At 45.1% G+C, this 24,203-nt stretch overlaps 1 protein-coding gene across 1 annotated transcript in view; it reads left to right on the top strand.

The window, feature by feature from the left end:
• Positions 1-24,203, top strand: part of LOC126336367 (farnesol dehydrogenase-like) — a 100,414-nt gene that overhangs the window by 66,986 nt on the left and 9,225 nt on the right. The window contains exons 5-6 of the mRNA XM_049999973.1: positions 8,398-8,527; positions 23,954-24,109. Coding sequence (XP_049855930.1) covers positions 8,398-8,527; positions 23,954-24,109 — 286 coding nt within the window. The remainder of the gene's footprint in view (positions 1-8,397; positions 8,528-23,953; positions 24,110-24,203) is intronic.

The following is a 24,203-nucleotide window of genomic DNA, read 5'->3' as shown; positions in this document are numbered from 1 at the left end:
TTAAAGAGAATGAAATTATATTCCGCAAAAATCCAGTACTACCGCACGCTTCTTAGGTGACAAGACGGCAAGCATAAAATACTTTCGTTGTCACCTAACATGGTGTTCTAATTACAAACAAGAGTGATGAAAATTCCTAACTTAAACACAGAGTAATTTTTCTGATCGATCTCCGTGTGAAGCAAAAGCATACTGCAAGGATTCCATTGTACTGTTGAATACTTAAGACATTGGAGGTATTAACTACAGTCAGTCTTCCGGTATTCTCTAAGCTCCTTCCTTATCCGAATCCAAGAAATGCATTTCAGCTCTGGAACTATCTGCTACGTTGATAACGAGACGTTCAGCAACAGAATCTTCGAAGCCACCCAGGCGCCGCATTTTCTCTTTTCGTTTACGACGTGCCGTTTCATATCCCGCCAGCGTTCGGCAGTGACATGTGAAAAAGCTGAATGCGTTAGTTCCAGTACGTGTTATTCGCGAGAAATCCCTTAACTTGGTTCCAGATCAGTTCTGTTGGGCTCGTATTGCAATGGTACAGAGGCAACAGTAAAAATGCAGCATATATATGGTGTGTTTGACGTTGTGAAAATTATTGTTTTCATGTTTCTACCCGCTACCGATTCCGCTATACATCCAATGTGTATTTGTATCGCAATTGCTCTCGGAAAACTTCAGGGATGATTATTTCTGCGAACTTGTGAGAACATTAAAAACAATTTGTTTTTCGATATTTTTAACGGTGTTCCACAGGCATGTTTCACTAAGGAGGCAGCAGCAGCCATTTTCACACTCACTGCCTATTAACAGCGCGACAGTCAGAGCGCAACAGTACAGAGGCAGCGACTGTACACGATTTTTAAAATAAAAACTATGTAGCTAAAGGGCGATTAAGAAAAACATTGATGGCTCTTAATACATTAGAATATCTTAAAGATACATTTAAGTAACTCAGTAACAAGATATCTAATACATAAGTAGGATCTACTTCCAAGAGTGTAACAACATCAGTCGACGTGTGCCACTGCTTCTAACCATCATCGCGCTAGTGTTTTTAACATCGGTTTTATTGTTATGATGAACAGAGTATAGTAACAGCGTTACAGGTAACGCGCTGCTCCACAATCCTAACTAAATACAGGGTGATTCAAAAAGAATACCACAACTTTAAAAATGTGTATTTAATGAAAGAAACATAATATAACCTTCTGTTATACATCATTACAAAGAGTATTTAAAAAGGTTTTTTTCACTCAAAAACAAGTTCAGAGATGTTCAATATGGCCCCCTCCAGACACTCGAGCAATATCAACCCGATACTCCAACTCGTTCCACACTCTCTGTAGCATATCAGGCGTAACAGTTTGGATAGCTGCTGTTACTTCTCGTTTCAAATCATCAATGGTGGCTGGGAGAGGTGGCAGAAACACCATATCCTTAACATACCCCCCATAAGAAAAAATCGCAGGGGGTAAGATCAGCGCTTCTTGGAGGCCAGTGATGAAGTGCTCTGTCACGGGCTGCCTGGCGGCCGATCCATCGCCTTTGGTAGTTGACGTTCAGGTAGTTATGGACAGATAAGTGCCAGTGTGGTGGCGCTCCATCCTGCTGAAATATGAATTGTTGTGCTTCTTGTTCGAGCTGAGGGAACAGCCAATTCTCTAACATCTCCAGATACTGTAGTCCAGTTACAGTAGCACTTTCGAAGAAAGATTGGCTGAAATGGCACAGAAAACGTTCACCTTAGGCGAGTCAAGTTCATACTGAGTTGTTTCCCGCGGATTCTCAGTGCCCCATATACAGACATTGTGACGGTTGACTTTCCCGTTAGTGCGGAAAATTGCTTCATCACTAAACACAATCTTTGAAACGAAAGATTCATCTGTTTCCATTTGAGCAAGGATAAAATCACAGAAATTGATTCTTTTAATCTTATCAGCAGCAGACAGTGCTTGAACCAATTTCAGACGATAAGGTTTCATAACTAACCTTTTTCGTAGGACTCTCCATACAGTTGATTGTGGAATTTGCAGCTCTCTGCTAGCTCTGCGAGTCGATTTTCCTGGGCTGCGAACAAATGCTTGCTGGATGCGTGCTACATTTTCATCACTAGTTCTCGGCCGTCCAGAACTTTTCCCTTTGCACAAACACCCATTCTCTGTAAACTGTTTATACCAACGTTTAATACACCACCTATCAGGAGGTTTAACAGCATGCTTCGTTCGAAATGCACGCTGAACAACTGTGGTCGATTCACTTCTGCCGTACTCAATAACACACAAAGCTTTCTGTTGAGCGGTCGCCATCTTAGCATCAACTGACGCTGACGCCTAGTCAACAGCGCCTCAAGCGAACAAATGTACAACAAAATGAAACTTTATAGCTCCCTTAATTCTCCGAAAGATAGTGCTTAGCTCTGCCTTTTGTCGTTGCTGAGTTTTAAATTCCTAAAGTTGTGGTATTCTTTTTGAGTCACCCTGCATAACACAGCCTTGTCATCAGATTCAAAATACGGGATTACTGTTAATATCTCAGTATGTTATTACATTAAATTACTGTAATTACAAAAAAAGACTAACGCAAACACTTAAGAAATATTTATGTGTCGGGAAGAAAGAAAGTTGACAAGTTAATTACGCTTCATCAGTTCTCTAAACATCGACAGAAAACCTAAGTTCTGCTACTGAAGTAATCTTTGACAGGATCTCTTCACTTGCAATGTCTGGTATTGAGCAAATCTGCTTCTGCCTGCTACAGGAATCATGTTTTCCGTTGGAAACTCCTGAGGTTTTCAACCAATCAGTGCCTCTTGCGTGTACGAACAAATATTTCTCCTTGAGTATATTGTGTAAACAGCTACGCACAACGTTATCCAATTTGCAGTTTCAGTTTTTGTATTTATGGAGAGCTGTAAGTACTAAAAATGGCGCTACTGTTCTGAAACTCTTTTCTGGAGCTCTTTTCGGTCTATTCGGTTCAAACACACCCTTATTGCAGTACTTTTTCGTGACGTGTTCGCACAACCTAAAGGCTTCACACCTTCTATCACATGTGGTAGCAAGATCCTTGAACAAGGGAGATACTGTGGTGAAGATGCTGTAGTTTCATTCTCTACCACCTTCTAACACCTTCTTTATTATACAAATCCACATCAACAAGCAAGAGCTTGTAATGGGCATCAATCATGACAAGAAGCACAATCGAAAAATATCATTTGTAGTTGGAGAACAAACTTCTAGTTTTGTGGATGCTATCTGTTTCACATGCTTACCATTACATGCTTCTGTTACAGTTGGGAAAACCCCAACAAGTCCAAAAATCCTTAGCTTTTCCTTCGCAGTTTATTTGGCCAGGCGGACGTAGAAATACAGGCACAAGCTCTTTTCAATGATACAATTTTGGTGAACACTTTTGGAATACAGTGATCAATAGATTAATATATTTTAACGAAACTTCAGTCTTGATCACAACACTTATGTCTCAATAACACAGGTGACCGGTTTCGGTTATATTTATATAACCATCATCAGACTTGTGAATAAATTTTAGAAAATAGTAGAAACTATCTTAAAATAAAATGAAAAGTGTCTAATGACGACTAAATTTTAACAAGATAAAATAAAACTTATTATACCCATGGCTCCCTTGGAGGATGGTAGGCGGAGCTCTCTTCAGCTGCTACGAAGTCAACTGATGGTTCTCCGCCTACTTCCTCTCACACTACTTTACAACTGACAATCAACGTTCATAATAAGAGGCTATCGTCAAAGTATAAAAAATATGAAATACACTAATAACATAAAATTGATTCATTTAAAATGTCTGATTAACAGATAGTTAGTATGAGTAAAACTTATTTATATTTTAGATAAAAAAAACCTTAATAGGTAGCCCATAGAGGGCACAACTATTACACTTCGTAGTTAACGCTGATTGGCAGTCGTGAAGTAGTGTGAGAGGAAGTAGGTGGATGTGTAATCGTGCGCGCCAGCGATAAGCTAGAGTGAAATATCCACACGATTTCTCATATTTCATAAGTGTTTTGAGATATCGAAATGACACGTTGGGAAAGGATAGGGTGCAAACTGCCATATGGCTATTACGCAAAACTACCATGTCGTTCCACTCACTGACTATAGACTTTTCTAATGAAAGAACATTATTTTTAAGTGGCGTAGATAACTGGTGAAATCAGAAATGCTATAGGTTTGGGGACAATGTACGTATAGAGATAACATGTTTATTTTTGCACAGAGGATGTGATTTTTCATAAGCTAGTGACCTTACTTTTCTTCAGTTCCTCTTTACTAAACCACTGTTTCAGAATTCTCTTGCAAATGCGTCTGCACAACATGTTATTGAGGTGACATTGTGCTCACTCCCCTGGTTTTCGAGTGGGGAATTTTGAGTAAAAACTACACATTTGTCTTGTTTCCATGTTAAAATTTGCTTTTTTCGCCAAAGCTCAGCGGAGTTTACACAGTCTCAGCTTACTAACATCTTGTGCATACGGAACTGCGAGAGAATTCTGAAACAATGATTTATTAAGTGTAGAAATGAGATAAAGGAAGGTCAGCATATTATGATAAAGCAATGGTTCAGATGGTTCAAATGGCTCTGAGCACTATGGGACTCAACTGCTGTGGTTATCAGTCCCCTAGAACTTAGAACTACTTAAACCTAACTAACCTAAGGACATCACACACATCCATGCCCGAGGAAGGATTCGAACCTGCGACCGTAGCAGTCGCACGGTTCCGGACTGCGCGCCTAGAACCGCGAGACCACCGGGGCCGGCTATGAAAAAGCACATCCTTGGTGCAACGCGTAATGGCCACTTATGTTGTTCCAAAACTCATAGCATTTCTCGTTTCACCAGCTATCGACGGCCCTTAAAAATAACATTCTTTCATCGAATAATCTGTAGTTAGTGGAATAATACGGTAGATAATGAAGTTTTGCATAATAAACATATGGCAAAATACTCTCCTCTTTGTGTGCTACCATTTGCTAAAATGTCATTTTAATATGTTGCACCATGTATGAAATGTGAGGAATTATGTGGATATTTTGCTCTGGCTTTATCGCTGGTGCGGTGTGATCGCAAATGAGCGCTACGAGACTGATGACACAGATCTCCACCTGTTCAATAAGTAATCTATATTTCATATGCAGTAACATATTATGCGATACGCACCAAGCACAAAATCATAGCGACCCGTATTTTTCATTGCAAACTTTTTCTACACTCCTGGAAATGGAAAAAAGAACACATTGACACCGGTGTGTCAGACCCAACATACTTGCTCCGGACACTGCCAGAGGACTGTACAAGCAATGATCACACGCATTGCACAGCGGACACAACAGGAACCGCGGTGTTGGCCGTCGAATGGCGCTAGCTGCGCAGCATTTGTGCACCGCCGCCGTCAGTGTCAGCCAGTTTGCCGTGGCATACGGAGCTCCATCGCAGTCTTTAACACTGGTATCTTGCCGCGACAGCGTGGACGTGAACCGTATGTGCAGTTGACGGACTTTGAGCGAGGGCGTATAGTGGGCATGCGGGAGGCCGGGTGGACGTACCGCCGAATTGCTCAACACGTGGGGCGTGAGGTCTCCACAGTACATCGATGTTGTCGCCAGTGGTCGGCGGAAGATGCACGTGCCCGTCGACCGCAGCGACGCACGGATGCACGCCAAGACCGTAGGATCCTACGCAGTGCCGTAGGGGACCGCACCGCCACTTCCCAGCAAATTAGGGACACTGTTGCTCCTGGGGTATCGCCGAGGACCATTCGCAACCGTCTCCATAAAACTGGGCTACGGTCCCGCACACCGTTAGGCCGTCTTCCGCTCACGCCCCAACATCGTGCAGCCCGCCTCCAGTGGTGTCGCGACAGGCGCGAATGGAGGGACGAATGGAGACGTGTCGTCTTCAGCGATGAGAGTCGCTTCTGCCTTGGTGCCAATGATGGTCGTATGTGTGTTTGGCGCCGTGCAGGTGAGCGCCACAATCAGGACTGCATACGACCGAGGCACACAGTGCCAACACCTGGCATCATGGTGTGGGGAACGATCTCCTACACTGGCCGTACACCTCTGGTGATCGTCGAGGGGACAGTGAATAGTGCACGGTACATCCAAACCCATCGAACCCATCGTTCTACCATTCCTAGACCGGCAAGGGAACTTGCTGTTCCAACAGGACAATGCACGTCCGCATGTATCCCGTGCCACCCAACGTGCTCTAGAAGGTGTAAGTCAACTACCCTGGCCAGCAAGATCTCCGGATCTGTCCCCCATTGAGCATGTTTGGGACTGGATGAAGTGTCATCTCACGCGGTCTGCACGTCCAGCACGAACGCTGGTCCAACTGAGGCGCCAGGTGGAAATGGCATGGCACGCCGTTCCACAGGACTACATCCAGCATCTCTACGATCGTCTCCATGGGAGAATAGCAGCGTGCATTGCTGCGAAAGGTGGATATACACTGTACTAGTGCCTACATTGTGCATGCTCTGTTGGCTGTGTCTATGTGCCTGTGGTTCTGTCAGTGTGATCATGTGATGTATCTGACCCCAGGAATGTGTCAATAAAGTTTCCCCTTCCTGGGACAATGAATTCACGGTGTTCTTATTTCAATTTCCAGGAGTGTATTTACGCGCAGTGTCTTACATCCACGTAAAATTTTTTTTAAATCGAATAGTTCCTGTAAAATCGTTTGAGAAAAACTGCAGCGCGTGCACGTCGATTCGGTCATCGCCCACTGGCCGAAAGGTGGCAAACACTTCTCTGTCTCCCCTTCCGAACAATGTGCTCGACCAGCGCTTTGAACGAAAACTGCGCATAGCTATTATATCCTGCACGTCCTATTGCTGTTGGGGGAGGGGGTGGGGGCTCACTTCGTTGCTTCATGTGAGAGTATAAGTAAAGCCCTGATCACCGTTTGGTTGGCTGTCTGACGGCTGTGGCAGTAATGCGTCGACGAATCGTTACTGTCATTTTACTGCAATGTGTGGGTAGGTGTGCACACCACTGTGCCGTCAGCTTTGTGCCTTTGGGACGATAAGTGGATCACTGTGTCGTGGAACTTGTTGTTGTCGTGGCACGATCCGCACCGCAAAATATGAGCGTTGGCTTCAATTGAGAACGCCACTTTCACTACACAGCCCAGCAATTCCCGTGTAGCGCCCTTCCGTAACCCGCACCACTACTGCTCTCTCCATGCGTACCATGCCGATTGAGCTTATACGGGCCACGTTACTCTGCATGCACTCTAGCTCAACGATGTCGAACCTCGGACTTCGAGGAATGTGGCCAGTGGTTGACAGGAGGAGTCTATCTCACCAGTCACGTATGTCCACTACACTTATTGCCGAACTCTTCCCTCAGCTATCATCGTAATTTACCGTAATGGGAGGAGATGATGTGTAACTGACAAATTCCGTCTATGGATAAAATAGATATTGAGGTGAGCAAATGACTCTTTATGTGCCAGATTCGGCCGATGACGGTCCAGTTACCGTACAGGCGGCGAATATACTATGGACAGTGTGTATTACCTAAGATGACTCCAGGAATTTGAAACGTCCCCTTAGAAAAATTGCACATGACTGTGCTTAAACTGACACACAATATTTTTTTAGCGCAACGCAATCTGACTTTCAAAAATCCCTACAAAAGAATGCCCCTGACTAATATTAACCTATACCTTTCACAAATCACTTACCTCACAAAAATCTTCGTTACTCGAACTACTGCAATACCAGCGCCACTACTGCCAGCTAAATAAAAGATTCAAACTTCTGAAGGCACTAACTACTGATAGGCATAGTTAGCAAAAGGAAGATTTTTATAGAGAACAAACAATGTATTTACCTCAATCTTGTTCAAAAGTCATATTATATATATATCAGTTCATGACATCCAGTCTTACAAATTTCGAAACTCCGTCATCTCTCTCCCCACATCCAACACTGCTGGTGGCTCACCTCCAACTGCGCAACACTACGCGCTGTTTACATCCAGCTGCCTAACACTACAATGGCGAGTATTACAACAATGCCAACAAGCCACAGACTGCACACAGCACAGCCAGTGATCTTCATCCAGGGCGCTACGTGGCGTTACCAATAAAAAAACCTAAACAGCCTACTTACAAATTGTCAAGGCATTTTGTGTTAAAAATAACTCCCGTAATCTAGCCCATATGTTGTAAATCAAATCGGAAAATTTGTTAGATTTGAATTCGAAAAGTAATTAATAGTACTCTGAATCCACCAACTCGTACGAGAAACAATTTCTCAGTAGACGTATAGTACAGCTTTTCTTCTTTTTGTCTGTCCCTCTTAGTGTATAGACAGCGCATCCTGTAATACGCTGCTTCCTTGTTTTCAGTCTGATCGGACACGTGCTGCCCACGCGCAGTTCTTTCGCCATGTACTGCGCCAGCAAACACGCTGTAAAGGCTCTGCTGGAGGGACTGCGGAAGGACCTGGTAGAAAAAGGCAGCAAGATACGAGTCGGGGTAAGTGCTATGCAGGGACCGTGTCTGCAGGAAGCATAGGGATGACATCACTTTCTGTGGTCCAGAGTATCACCGTATACCGTGTTGAACACCACACTCTCAAGCCTGTAACTATAATTTTTCTTATTAGTAAGGCTTACTTCATATGGAACGTTGTGGCGCCTACTGTTGATAAAACTGAAGGCTTTGTGCTAGGGACCATACCTATGAATACTGATATTTCATGTCAGCACAGGGATTAGAATTAGCTGATGTAACTCCCTCTCACGTAAAGGGTAAATCGTTATAATTTTACTGAAATGTAATGATTATTATTTCACCCAGAACCCAGTTATTGTCTGGAGATCTGTGTTGAAAATATCCTTTCAGAGACAAAAAGTAACCTCAATGAACTGCTTTTATTATTATCATTATTATTATTCATTTAATTACTGCTTTGATTTTATTATTATTATTATTATTATTATTATTATTATTAATGATTCAAGCAGTCAGTTCTTTAGAATTCAGCCTCTCTAAGAAAAGGGTTTAGGTCATTGAAATGAATAAATAACCAAAAGATCTCACTAGGTGACGTTTATGTTCAGGGGATTGTGCATGGTAGAATAGAGACCTGCTACTGCACGCTAACTATAAGCTGTACTCATTGTCTCTGCCGGTCGTCGAACTGCGTGCTGAATCTCTAGGAATCTGGATTTATGTAAAAGTTTTTAAATTAATGACCGTATAGAGTTTGCCGGTTCGAGCTTCCAGAGTCCAAAGAAATGTCTCTTAGGCGTGCACAAATATTTGAAAATGTGAAACCACAATGTGGAGAATAATTTACGCAATACACACCTTGTCTGTGCTGCCGACAAACTGGTTCATTGGCTTACTATTCTCGTACAAAATCGGAAAATGACTTTCAATTAAAGATAGCGGTCAGGCAATAATGCCTTCTCTCTGAAGCCGTAATACATTCGCCCATACTCATTACGATCAGAAGCTAGACTATATCATTTTACAATAGTTAACATCGAACCGAAGCTCTCTTAGATCAAGGAATAGAGAGACGTCAGCGATAATGCTGCTTCCTCGCAGTCAGTTGCGCGCGAGTAAGCTTCAAATACACTCCTGGAAATGGAAAAAGGAACACATTGACACCGGTGAGTCAGACCCACCATACTTGCTCCGGACACAGCGAGAGGGCTGTACAAGCAATGATCACACGCACGCCACAGCGGACACACCAGGAACCGCGGTGTTGGCCGTCGAATGGCGCTAGCTGCGCACCATTTGTGCACCGCCGCCGTCAGTGTCAGCCAGTTTGCCGCGGCATACGGAGCTCCATCGCAGTCTTTAACACTGGTAGCATGCCGCGACAGCGTGGACGTGAACCGTATGTGCAATTGACGGACTTTGAGCGAGGGCGTATAGTGGGCATGCGGGAGGCCGGGTGGACGTACCGCCGAATTGCTCAACACGTGGGGCGTGAGGTCGCCACAGTACATCGATGTTGACGCCAGTGGTCGGCGGAAGGTGCACGTGCCCGTCGACCTGGGACCGGACCGCAGCGACGCACGGATGCACGCCAAGACCGTAGGATCCTACGCAGTGCCGTAGGGGACCGCACCGCCACTTCCCAGCAAATTAGGGACACTGTTGCTCCTGGGGTATCGCCGAGGACCATTCGCAACCGTCTCCATGAAGCTGGGCTACGGTCCCGCACACCGTTAGGCCGTCTTCCGCTCACGCCCCAACATCGTGCAGCCCGCCTCCAGTGGTGTCGCGACAGGCGTGAATGGAGGGACGAATGGAGACGTGTCGTCTTCAGCGATGAGAGTCGCTTCTGCCTTGGTGCCAATGATGGTCGTATGCGTGTTTGGCGCCGTGCAGGTGAGCGCCACAATCAGGAATGCATACGACTGAGGCACACAGGGCCAACACCCGGCATCATGGTGTGGGGAGCGATCTCCTACACTGGCCGTACACCTCTGGTGATCGTCGAGGGGACACTGAATAGTGCACGGTACATCCAAACCGTCATCGAACCCATCGTTCTACCATTCCTAGACCGGCAAGGGAACTTGCTGTTCCACCAGGACAATGCACGTCCGCATGTATCCCGTGCCACCCAATGTGCTCTAGAAGGTGTAAGTCAACTACCCTGGCCAGCAAGATCTCCGGATCTGTCCCCCATTGAACATGTTTGGGACTGGATGAAGTGTCGTCTCACGCGGTCTGCACGTCCAGCACGAACGCTGGTCCAACTGAGGCGCCAGGTGGAAATGGCACGGCAAGCCGTTCCACAGGACTACATCCAACATCTCTATGATCGTCTCGATGGGAGAATAGCAGCCTGCATTGCTGCGAAAGGTGGATATACACTGTACTAGTGCCGACATTGTGCATGCTCTGTTGCCTGTGTCTATGTGCCTGTGGTTCTGTCAGTGTGATCATGTGATGTATCTGACCCCAGGAATGTGTGAATAAAGTTTTCCCTTCCTGGGACAATGAATTCACGGTGTTCTTATTTCAATTTCCAGGAGTGTAAAAACTTGTTGTCCACTTTGCCATAAATTTTGCCGTGACATTAATCGTTAGTGTGATGCTTTGTAAGCATTCTTCTTCAATATTGTGATCTTATTAAAATGTTTGCTTGATCTGCAAGAGCAATGTAGCCTTGTATAACACTGGAATACGGTATTAGTAGTAATTAGCTGTCACCACAAAGAATAAGTGAGGCGATTATTATATTTTCAAGAAGTGAAGACGGTTGATGCACATAGCATAGTTACACTGAGTTGCCAAAGCCACGGGATAGTGATATGCACAAATACATATGGAATAAAAGGACAGTGCATTGACAGAGCTGTCATTTCTACTCAAGTGCTCCACGTGAAAAGATTTCCTACACAATTATGAACACAGAATGGTAGTTGGAGGGCAACGGCCTTGCCGCAGTCGATACACCGGTTCCCGTGAGATCACCAAAGCTGAGCGCTGTCGAGCGTGGTCGGCACTTGGATGGGTGACTATCTAGGCCGCCATGCGCTGTTGCCAATTTTCTGGGTGCACTGAGCCTCGTCATGCCAATTGAGGAGCTACTCGACCGGTTAGTAGTGGCGTCGGTCAAGAATACCATCATAACGACCGGGAGAGCGGTGTGCTGACCCCACGCCCCTCCTATCCGCATCCTCCATTAAGGATGACACGGCGGTCGGATGGTCCCTGTTGGCCACTCGTGGCCTGAAGACAGAGTGCTTAATGGTAGTTGGCGCTAAACGCGTGGGGTATTCTGTTTCGGTAATAGGTAGGGAATTGAATATTCCGCGATTCACAATGTCAAGAGTGTGCCGACAATATCAAATTTCGGGCATTATCTCTCACCATGGACAACGTTGTGGCCGACGGCCTTCACTTGACGACCGAGAGCAGCAGCGTTTGCGTATAGAGTTATCAGCGCTAATAGACAAGCGGCTCTTTGTGAAATAACGGCAGAAATCAATGGAGGACAGTGCAGCAAAATTTAGTGTTAATGGGCTACGGCAGCGGCCATGCCTTTACTAAAAGCTTGACATCGCTTGCAGCGCCTCGCTTGGGCTTGTGACCATATCGATTGGACCTTAGAGTAGTAGAAAACCGCGGCCTGGTCGGGCGAGCCCCGATTTCGTTGGTAATAGCTGGTGATAGGGTTAGAGGGTGGCACAGACCCCACTAAGCCATGGACCCTTCGGACATTTACTTTGAGATATAGTCGATTGGTTAGTTCCTGCACACAATCCTACACTGGCAACACTTTCGGACTTACGGACGGCTACAGAGCAACATACCTGCGTTAATCACCGAGATACAAGCATCAAATATGTATTCTTAAAAGTAATTATGGCACAAGAGCTTCACGTGGAGGTTTTTACTTCCCCATAGCTCATTTCACGGACATTTTTGCGAAGTGTTAACAACAACAGTAACAACCGTTATGTCACTGTATTTGCCTTTCCAACAGCCTTCAAATGTTGTTAAAATAGCATATCGGTTTAATTTTATAAATAAGGGAGCCATACATGCTTGAGTATCTCAGTTGACACGAGACTTTCGTGGATTAGAAACGTAAAAGAATTACGTGCTCCTCTGCGTGCTATAATGTTCAGAATATCTCGTTCAGCGCCGGCCGGAGTGGCCGTGCGGTTCTAGGCGCTACAGTCTGGAGCCGAGCGCCCGCTACGGCCGCAGGTTCGAATCCTGCCTCGGGCATGGATGTGTGTGATGTCCTTAGGTTAGTTAGGTTTAATTAGTTCTAAGTTCTAGGCGACTGATGACCTCAGAAGTTAAGTCGCATAGTGCTCAGAGCCAAATATCTCGTTCGGACATCTTGAACGGTTCGCAAAATAAATGGGATGCAAATTTAAGTTGATTTACCGTTTGTAGACAGGGTGAGTGTTTGAGGAGTAATAGTAAATATTTTCGGAGGTGGTAGCGTAGACTATTTCGAACAAAATAGTCTATATGACATGTGTCCAATTTTTTATTCATTACCGAGATACAGCTGTTAGAATGTAACGGAAACGCATACTCACAGAATTAAGTAAAGGTAAATGAATAAGTTAAAATTTGATCTTCATAAATTTCACCCTAGACTTCAATGGGCTTTCGAGCTCTCTTGACAACACCACGTCTAGCTCTTCCCAAATAGTCTTGGCTTTCTTTTATGAGGCCCACTTTTTTTGTATTGTGAATGATCTGTTCGTCTCTTGTGTTTAATTTTCCTCTACAGACTTCTCCTCTTAACCACCCCAACCGCAAAACCTAAAGGGTTATGGTTAGGGGACCTTGGTGGCCAAGTAACGTGACCATTTCTGCCCCTCTGTCTTATGGGAAATGTTAAGTTTAGATGACGCATCACCTGAACATTAAAAGCTCCAGGAGGAACATATCCATCCTGGAACCTAGCAACACTGGAAACTCGTTTTGAAGAAAGTCTAGGTAATGCGGCCCTGGACGAAAATGTGCCATGCTTAAACGAAACTGTATGAATTGGCCGAAAATCACAATCACAGTCAAAGTTGAAATATTCAATTACGTCGACTCAAGCACAGCTTTACAGCCTTGAGTTTCAAGATAAAATGAAACCTCTAGCAACTGGAGTATCTCACGTGAAATGAAAACACCCATCGGTGTGTATATTTAAATAATGACAGTTGCCTGTGACAGGTAGAGTGCCAGCCAAAGTGCATTAGTTTTATTCGTGCTTTGTGTTGTTACCGGTGGGATATGTACTCGTAAGGGAAGGACACGCAGATGTCGCGTACTCGTGTGAGACAGCGCTTATCAGCACCTGACAGAGTTTGAAAGAGGCTTTATTATCGGTCTCCATTTCGCCAGCTGGTCGTCTCGTGTAATATCTACATCTGTGGGGCAGTCGCATGTGACAGCGGCCCCATGGTGGACTGCATGGGAACGTGTAGGTAGGCCTACTCGTCGCAAAGGTTCCAGCCGACCACTTCTGACCACCACAATGGAGCATCACCGTATTCTGCTCCAGGCACGTTGTAGTCCTGTGACGTCCGTGCCTGCCATCTGACAACATGGTAATGCTCCTCCCTGCAACTCTGTCTGTCATCCCAGAGATTAGCAACAGCCGGACAAGGCAGCTACTATCCCATGAAATGGTGCTGTTGACACCACAACACAAGTAGCTGTAGATCTGATTTAATTTTCCTCGAGACATTTGAAGGAAGCTGAAGAAATGAATTAAAATTCGTGAGGTTACCGGGACCTTTTTTTTCACGAGTCGTATCAAGAAAACAGATATTTTTGGCAAAATATTTGGTCAGCCGCACATCTTCAGCTGAGGAACATGTTAACAAAATAAAAAAAAACCGCTGCAGTTGCCAGCAACCTCTCATTCACCGCAAAACCGTCTCCGAAGCCCAAAACTTCATTCTCAGATGACTTCCGTGTAGTGCTGTAGAGGTGGGCGCCGCGGTTGTTCCCATGCGTTTATTTGAATTGGGCATGACCCCCCCCCCCTCCTCCTCCTTCTCCCGTGAGTGACTGGACCGGCCGCCAAAAGTTTATGTTTCCATAATTAATTGCTGGCACCTGAAGATGAAGCTCTAGGCTCCGAAACCGGACATGCAGCAAATAAGAAATCGCTAGAAACTGAAGAGGATTTCCATTCTATTAATTTTTTGTATTTGGTTCATGTTATTACTTACCATTTCAAGTTTTTGAATTACTGTCGTTTGTGAATTTTTGGAAATACTGAAACAATTTTTTTAAATGTGAACTTATTAAAGACATTATTAAGTACACAGTGCGTTTAAACTAATAAGGTTGTGGGTTTAGTAATTGTAGCAATAAATAAATAATGCCTGATGTAAGCACAGCCGTTCTGACAAGAACGAGCTAAATGAAAACCGACCAACCAAGCAACAATCCAACCAATCAACCAACCACTTTGTCAGTCTCGTCGTCATCGTGACGCAGAGTGTAGGGCTAAGGACCGCTCTGTCGGCCGTTGACTGGTTAGCAGATCTAGTGCTGCTACTGATAATCAGGTTCTCAGTGGCGTTACGACGCTGAATCCACCCCGTTCCAGTCCTCCAACTAAGAAAAAATCCCTGACAGTACCGGGAATCGAACCCGGATCTACCAGCAGCCAATCCGTCACACTGACCACTTTTTTTTAACTTATAATCCTGACACGTTTTTCTTCTAATATAAACGAGAAGAGTAACAAACCCTAAGTTAGTTTGGCACCTGCGTTCTCCGTTTCCCATGCAGTTTATTTTTCCCGCCCCTGGACGGGAAAGGGACACTACAGGAAGATCTCTACTTGCCAACGCCACTTGTGTCCTAACAAAAAAAAAGCACTTCTTCAGGCGTTGGCGCCTATCTACGCCTATCCCAAAACAACTAACCTATTACTACAAGGTTGTAGAAAAGCAAGAAAATAGGGGGCAAGAACATAGAGAGTAGCGATGAAAATGAAAGTAGTTATGTATGGGCTTTTTTTTAAATTTATTTCATTGCATTTTCTGTATGTATATTTTTTACGGAATTTCTTTTATTGATGAAACTTCCTGGCAGATTAAAACCGTGTGCCGGACCGAGACTCGAACTCGGGACCTTTGCCTTTGGGGAGCAAGTGCTCTACCAAGTGAGCTACCCAAGCACGACTCACGCCCCTTCCTCATAGCTTTACTTCCGCCAGTATCTCGTCTCCTACCTTCCAAATTTTACAGAAGCTACCCTGCGAACCATGCAAGCACTCCTGAAAGAAAGGATACTGCGGAGACATGGCTTAGCCACAGCCTTGGGGATGTTTCCAGAATGAGAGGACGGAGCCTGAGTCGTGCTTGGGTAGCTCACTTGGTGGAGCACTTGCCTGCGAAAGGCAAAGGTCCCGAGTTCGAGTCTCGGTCCGGCACACAGTTTTAATCTGTGAGGAAGTTTCATATCAGCGCACACTCTGCTGCAGAGTGCAGATCTCATTCTGGTTCTTTTATTGATGTTGTTGTTTTTTATTTTTTATTTTTGTATTTGTTAATTAATTAATTAATTTTTTTCATTATTTTAGTCTATGTATCAGAATTCTAGGACTCGCTAGCGCCTTCAAATTGGCGGAAAATCTAAACGTGTCTCGAAATTTTATGGAGATTCCGTTTGTAGTGCGTTCAGAACACGTCAGTAAAAAAAGCATCAGCACCTCATGGCCTGGACGTTCCAGCTAGAAGGCGGGTCATGAAAGGCGCTCCGTAGAAAATTGGAAAAGAACTACTTGTATCTGGGGATGCGAACAACTGCACAGGGTCGATCGTTAAGGTACGTCCAGTAACCTTGTTCTGATTTCTCATCGGGGCCGAAAAGGTAGCGGACCGTATGACCGCGTATCCAATTCACAGAGTTAGTTTTAGTTGCGGGGTAATGAATCACATCCGGGAATAAAAGCGACAGGAAAGTGATCTGAGCAGGTGTCTGTCGGGCGAGCGAGCCTCCAGACGTCAGACGACGGACAACATGAGAATCGATCAGCGTCTGTGTCCTCCACACCACAGTGAACACAAAAGAGCGTGTCAGCGAGGCGGATGCGGTGCAAACGAAACTGGTTGACATGTTTGCCATTGACGGTGATATACCAGGCGGACTGGACGCTGGTGTCGAGATAACCAGCATGCAGCGCTTTCCACACACGACGCCACATGATCTATGGAAACTTGTGTTCTCTGGGTTTGGGAGTTCGACACACTTATAATGTGTCTTGTACAGTGCTTGTCTGAAGTACATGTGCAAGGGGTAAGGAGTGCAGGATGTGACTTAATTCAAGAAAGAAGTGCCGAAAGTGATAAAAGGGGGGGGATGGAATGTTTGATAACAAGACTGCGGCTGACATGGAGACTGGCGCATATTCATGCATAAGCAGTCCGGTCAGGTTCGGGGGAGGGGGGGGGGGCACACCAGAATTTCAGTTGGGAGCTACCAAAAAGTGCCATAACCCTGTCTGGCACATGGCATAAGCCCACTCAATCACACTCCCGTGGGAGGGCAAGGGAGGAGTATGGAACTTTAAATAACATCCCGGTACAAACAAAGGATCCCAGCGCCTTCAACATACGACGCACGAGGGTAATCGGAACCGGGAAGACTTGTGCCTCATGGAGGATGCGTGAGGCGTGGTAAACATTCACGTATTGCGCAAGTCCAGGAATCTAAGCTGATGGTCCAGAAGGTAGCCCTGATCGTTTCGAAGAGACATCGCCGGTCAGGGTGGCCGAGCGGTTCTCGGCGCTATAGTCTGCAACCGTGCGACCGCTACGGTCGCAGGTTCAAATCCTGCCACAGGCATGGATGTGTGTGCTGTCCTTAGGTTAGGTTTAAGTAGGTCTATAGTTCTAGGGGACTGATGACCTCAGATGTTCAGTGCCATAGTGCTCAGAGCCATTTGAACCATTTTTGAACTTGGTACTATGCACTCGGTTATCAGTGTGACATTGCATCTCCTCTCGCCTCGGTGCCTGCATTAATTCAGTTGGAAATGGCGTCATAAGGCCACTGTGTCTTCTCTTGAGACAAGCTGGCCCACAATTGTTTTAACTGGTGTTTGGTACCCTGTATACGGGCACTGGAATGGAGTTGACATCTCAACTGTCCCCAAGCACATGCAATAGGGGACAGATCTGGTGAAGTTTCTGGCCATGGGTATACCTACACATAATGCAGACAGTTCACACGCCATGCCAAAAGACAGCCATGTTAAGACGAGCATTCTCTATTGATAAATGGCAGTACAATACCGCCAGATGGCAGGTGACATATGAGGATGCAGGACGTCTATGATGTAGTATTGTGCCATTAGAGTTCCTTCAATAATTATTAGCCGAGACCTGAAGTCCCCTCCATGGCTCCAGGAATGACACGACCTTAGGACCTCCCCCAGAACGCCACCACACTCACTGATGAAGATGGTCATTCGCGACAGTGCACACTGAAGATTTACTGCTGAAAACAATGTGATGCCATTCTTCAGCAATCCATGCTTCCCGGCCGCAGTAACACTACAAACATAGCTGTTTATACAGGGTATTACAAAAAGGTACGCCCAAACTTTCAGGAAACATTCCTCACACACAAATAAAGAAAATATGTTATGTGGACATGTGTCCGGAAACGCTTACTTTCCATGTTAGAGCTCATTTTATTACTTCTCTTCAAATCACATTAATCATGGAATGGAAACACACAGCAACAGAACGTACCAGCGTGACTTCAAACACTTTGTTACAGGAAATGTTCAAAACGTTCTCCGTTAGCGAGGATACATGCATCTACCCTCAGTCGCATGGAATCCCTAATGCGCTGATGCAGCCGTGGAGAATGTCGTATTGTATCACAGCCGTCCACAATACGAGCACGAATAGTCTCTACATTTGGTACCGGGGTTGCGTAGACAAGAGCTTTCAAATGCCCCCATAAATGAAAGTCAAGAGGGTTGAGGTCAAGAGAGCGTGGAGGCCGTGGAATTGGTCCGCCTCTACCAATCCATCGGTCACCGAATCTGTTGTTGAGATGTGTTAAAAAAAATGGTTCAAATGGCTCTGAGCACTACATCTGTGGTCATCAGTCCCCTAGAACTTAGAACTACTTAAATCTAACTAACCTAAGGACATCACACACATTCATGCCCGAGGCAGGATTCGAACCTGCGACCGTAGCAGTCGCGCGGTTCCGGACTGAGCTCCTAGAACCGCTAGACCACCGCGGCCGGCGGTTGAGAAGTGTACGAACACTTCGACTGAAATGTGCAGGAGCTCCATCGTGCACGAACCACATGTTGTGTCGTACTTGTAAAGGTACATGTTCTAGCAGCACAGGTAGAGTATCCCGTATGAAATCATGATAACGTGCTCCATTAAGCGTAGTTGGAAGAACATTGGCCCAATCAAGACATCACCAACAATGCCTGCCCAAACGTTCACAGAAAATCTGTTTTGATGACGTGATTGCACAATTGCGTGCGGATTCTCGTCATCCCACACATGTTGATTGTGAAAATTTACAATTTGATCACGTTGGAATGAAGCCTCATCCGTAAAGAGAACATTTGCACTGAAATGAGGATTGACACATTGTTGGATGAACCACTCGCTGAAGTGTACCCGTGGAGGCCAATCAGCTGCTGATAGTGCCTGCACACGCTGTACATGGTATGGAAACAACTAGTTCTCCCGTAGCACTCTCCATACAGTGACGTGGTCAACGTTACCTTGTACAGCAGCAACTTCTCTGACGCTGACATTAGGGTTATCGTCAATTGCACGAAGAATTGCCTCGTCCATTGCAGGTGTCCTCGTCGTTCTAGGTCTTCCCCAGTCGCGAGTCATAGGCTGGAATGTTCCGTGCTCCCTAAGACGCCTATCAATTGCTTCGAACGTCTTCCTGTCGGGACACCTTCGTTCTGGAAATCTGTCTCGATACAAACGTACTGCACCACGGCTATTGCCCCGTGCTAATCCATACATCAAATGGGCATCTGCCAACTCCGCCTTTTTTTGTAAACATTGCACTGACTGCCAAACCACGTTCGTGATGAACACTAACCTGTTGATGCTATGTACTGATGTGCTTGATGCTAGTACTGTAGAGCAATGAGTCGCATGTCAAGACAAGCACCGAAGTCAACATTACCTTCCTTCAATTGGGCCAACGGGCGGTGAATCAAGAAAGTACAGTACATACTGACGAAACTAAAATGAGCTCTCACATGGAAATTAAGCGTTTTCGGACACATGTGCACATAACATCTTTTCTTTATTTGTGTGTGAGGAATGTTTCCTGAAAGTTTGGCCGTACCTTTTTGTAACACCCTGTATACGATAATGATGGAAGCTGATGAAATGGATCAAAATTTGTGGGGTGGGCGGCAATTGAACCCAGGTCTCCTTGCTTACTAGGCAGGTATACAAGCCATTATACCACCACAGCATTGTACCTAACGCAGCTGCATGGACTACCTTAGTCCAGTGCCCTCCCTAACACAAATTTCATGTTACATCGGCTCAGATCAGCACTACTGGCGAGGTTTTCCAGTATAGGAATGGCACCCCAGCGTTGCACGTAATGGGGAAATCACACTTGTATCTCAGCTGTAGGAGATCTACAGATCTGATACAGTTAAATTTTCTCGAGTCATTTTAGTCTCATCTTTATCTACAATAATGGTGGAAGCTGAGGAAATGGAAGCTGAGGAAATCAATTAATGTCTCAAGGAAAATTTAATTATATTTGATCTGTATCTCACCTAAGCGTGAGGTACATCTACATCTACATGGTTACTCTGCAATTCACACCTAAGTACCTGGCAGAAGGTTCATCGAACCACTTTCATCCTACTTCTCTACCATTCCACTCTCGAATGGCGTGTGGGAAAAAGGAACACCTAAATCTTTCCGTTGGAGCTCTGATTTCTCTTATTTTATTAGGATGATAATTTCTCACTACGTAGGTGGGTGTCAACAAAATATTTTCGCATTCGGAAGAGAAAGCTGGTGATTGAAATTTCGTGAATAGATCTCGCCGCAAATAAAACCGCCTATGTTTCAGTGACTCCCACCCGAATTCGAATATCATATCAGTGACACTCTAACCCCTATTGCGCGATAAGACAAAACGGGCTGCCTTTCTTTGCACTTTTTCGATGTCCTCCGTCAATCCTATCTGATAAGGATCCCACACCGAGTAGCAATATTCCAGCACAGGATTGACAAGTGTAATGTAGGGTGTCTGTTTAGGAGGTTCGTCTCATCTTCTAAGTGTTCTGCCAACAAAGCGCACTCCTCGTTTCTCCTTCCCCACAATGTTATCTATGTGGACTTTCCAATTTAAGTACGAGCATGATTTCCCCATTCGTCCAACGCCGGGTTGCTATTCTGATGCCGGAGAGCGTCGGCAATGGTGACAATCTAAGAAGGGAAAAAGAAGCTGAAGATGTGAACTGAAGCTTATGTCAGGGACGGCATTGGACTGGGGTAGCCCGTGCAGCTACGTTAGCTACAGTGTTGTGGTGTAATGGCTAGCATACCTGCCTATTAAGAAAGGGGCACGTGTTCAAGTCAGTCGCATTTCGGCCGTAGCAGCGTCCGGACTGACTCCACGCACCGGCCAGCGCACCGTAATTGTTTACTTCCCCGTCGCGGTATTTTCGTGATGTGTAGCGTCCATTAGTACTGCACGTCATGGCGCACTGTTACTCCGAGCGTCACTTAAAGTAACTTTCCAAGCTGAGCACGCACGACCACGCGCTTATGAAATTGAACAATTCATTCGCGAAGAGGTACGTCTGGACCCCCAAGTATCGTTTTTATTAAGATGAAGATGGAGGAAGTGTGTACTGAGGTAGTTCGACAACACGAACACGGACTCAAGTACAAGCATTCTGACGGCCATCTTGGACAGGTAACGATAGATCACGCTGGTTTGGGTCTTCGAACCATTCGGGTCTTTGAGCTCCCCTTCGAAGTGCCACACGATGTGTTTACAGACTCTCCTAGATGCTATCAAGGTGGGAGCTGCCAACAAGACCACTGGATCTGACGGCCACCTCCTCGAATTTTACAAGTGTTTTAGTTATCTTTTGGTATCTGCTTGGACGTCCATCTGTCGTGAACGACGACGATCCCGGCCACCGTCCTTGAGGGGGTCATAATCCTGGTCCCTAAGCCACATGGGCGATCACGGATTACTGGCCCATAACTCTACTCAACAGTGACATAAAAAAATTTACCCGTTTGTTGGCCTCACGACTCAAGAAGGCAGGAAGATACGTCACCTTCCTTGATCGGACTTCGTTGAGAGGTGACAACAACATCCATACGGCCCCTTGCCGTTGCAGTGGCATGGTCGCGCTCGCGCGGTCGCAGCATTCACATGGCGCATTAGCATCGCTTGACTTCAGTCAGACATTCGATCGTGGCGACCACACATGGGTTTTCCGGCTAGTATAGTAACAGTGGTAATGCGGCCCTTGAGTGGGGCGACTTGAAGGATACTCTGTAATCGTCGCCTCACTGCCCCTCTTGCGATCGAGCGCTCTGTCCGACAGGGCTGCCCACTTTACACGATACTGTATTCTTGCTGACAATCTAGCCCGCTACCTCCACAATGAAGACGACGTTCGCACGGCTCTGACTTGGGGAGACATCGGGCAGTTCTCTTAACTTTTCCAAATCGGAGGTTCTGCTCATTCGTGAGGGTCTACCTGAGACGTATGTCGCTCCTCTAAGTGTGGCCTCCAGCGTCCGATGTTTGGACATTGATTTTATGAATTCCCCCAGTCATTCAGCGGCAAAGAATAGTCTCCTCAAAAATGGTTCCAAACTGCAGCGCCTAGAGCCGCTTGGCCACACCGGCTAGTACCAAGTCCATTGTGAATCTCACTCAATTCTTTAATCACATACGCTCTCAATCTGTGAAGTTTCATTTCATTTCTTGCTCCCCTTTTGGGTACTTCACCTGTTTTCGTCTTGCTGTGTATATAGGGAATATCATAATTAGTAATGAAAACAGACATGGGACAAAGTACACAGTAATAGAAGGAAAGACTTTCCAGCAATAAATGAGTGCCAAACGAGCTGTTTGCGAGAGAACTGCGAATGTGAGGGCATGAGCAGCCGCTGACTTAACTATGAACTATTTTCCTAGTCGTAACAAACGTGATTCAAATGCTATTCATTTTATCGAGTCCCCCTTCTAACTGGGTTCAGATTTCATCCTCGCTTGCCATGATTTAATTTCATGTTACTGTTCATTGTACACGCGTGCCTGTTAACGGATGTATATCTCGAATTTGGATGCAACATTGCAGTAGCCTCTGTGGTGTGTTACGGATTCTTTCAAACACCTCTTGATCATCTCTTAAAATCTTAACAACACTATACAGTTCGCTGCTCCAGTGCTTCAGTTACAGTATATCAATGGGAGTGTTGTACACTTCACTTTTGTGACCGCAACCAGACAGAAATACTGTCACGAAGCTACATATTGCCCATCTTCAAACAGCTAAACTTGTTTCATTAAATTTGTCAGTAGCGTACCATCCGATCCTCTCCTTCATAAGATTATCTCAGTGCTAGTGTCACTTTACATGCTGCGTGGATGACTTGTGTAAAATAGAAAGATATCTTAGACTGCATGCAGTTCATAACATGCAAAGTGAGTGAGATATATACAGGTTGATTTCGTGATGATGTTAAAAACATTTCAGGCATAGAAGAAGGGTAAAAGTGTCAATCTGAGCTAAACGAACGAATCTAAAGTTATAATCGAAAATCTTTCTGATCCCAGTGACAGTGGACGTCTTCTCCCTCAAGCTCTTTGCTTTGCATATTTTTGGACCAAAACAAGAAAACAATCGTCTAGTGAATATGTGCTCAAAATGCTTACACTACTTGTTCAGTAGAAGAGATGTGTTTCACACTAGCAAAGATGAACGGGTGCTCATAGCTCCTGGGGTAGGCACTTTAGAACCCATGCTTACTGGACGTTTCTGATGCACTCCTCCATCACCTCTGAAAGTATGTAACATTATCATCGAATCACCCTGTACACTTATGTGTGTTGCAGTGGATGACGTATTGTATCTTTTTTATCCTTATTATTTGTTGGAGGATGTACGAAGTGTCTGAATACGGACAGCACGCACTTATACAATTAACTGTGGCACACAAGCATTTAAGACATGTGCTTTAGATGTAATATTTTTGTACCTGGGTCGTTGTGTATACGTTCGTCATAACGATTTACTGGTGAATTGAAAGAATTATATTCGCGAAAAAGGCTGGAAAACAACGTTTCGAACCATGCCACCTGTTTCAACTATTATTAATCCTTTGTGTATTAGAAAATATCTTCCTAGATGTGATAATGCATTTACAATACATTGTGTTGTAGGAAATATCTCCTGGTTTAGTGAAAACGGAAGGAATTATTAGAATCAGCCAAGATGTACCAAAAGAAGTGAGGGAAGCGAGTGATTTGGCCATCTTGGAACCGGAAGATATAGCAGAAGGCGCCATATACATGTTATCCCAGCATCCTCGTATTCAGGTACGTATTACAATAAATAAAGTGAGTCATTTATATAAATTTAGTCGCTGCTGATAAGTTACAAGTTGCTTGTCTTGAATGTATGGAATTAGCA

This window comes from Schistocerca gregaria, chromosome 2 (assembly GCF_023897955.1).
Source record: "Schistocerca gregaria isolate iqSchGreg1 chromosome 2, iqSchGreg1.2, whole genome shotgun sequence".
Lineage (NCBI taxonomy): Eukaryota > Metazoa > Arthropoda > Insecta > Orthoptera > Acrididae > Schistocerca > Schistocerca gregaria.
The sequence above is the reverse complement of the archived record's forward strand: the minus strand, read 5'-3'. Positions and strand labels throughout refer to the sequence as shown.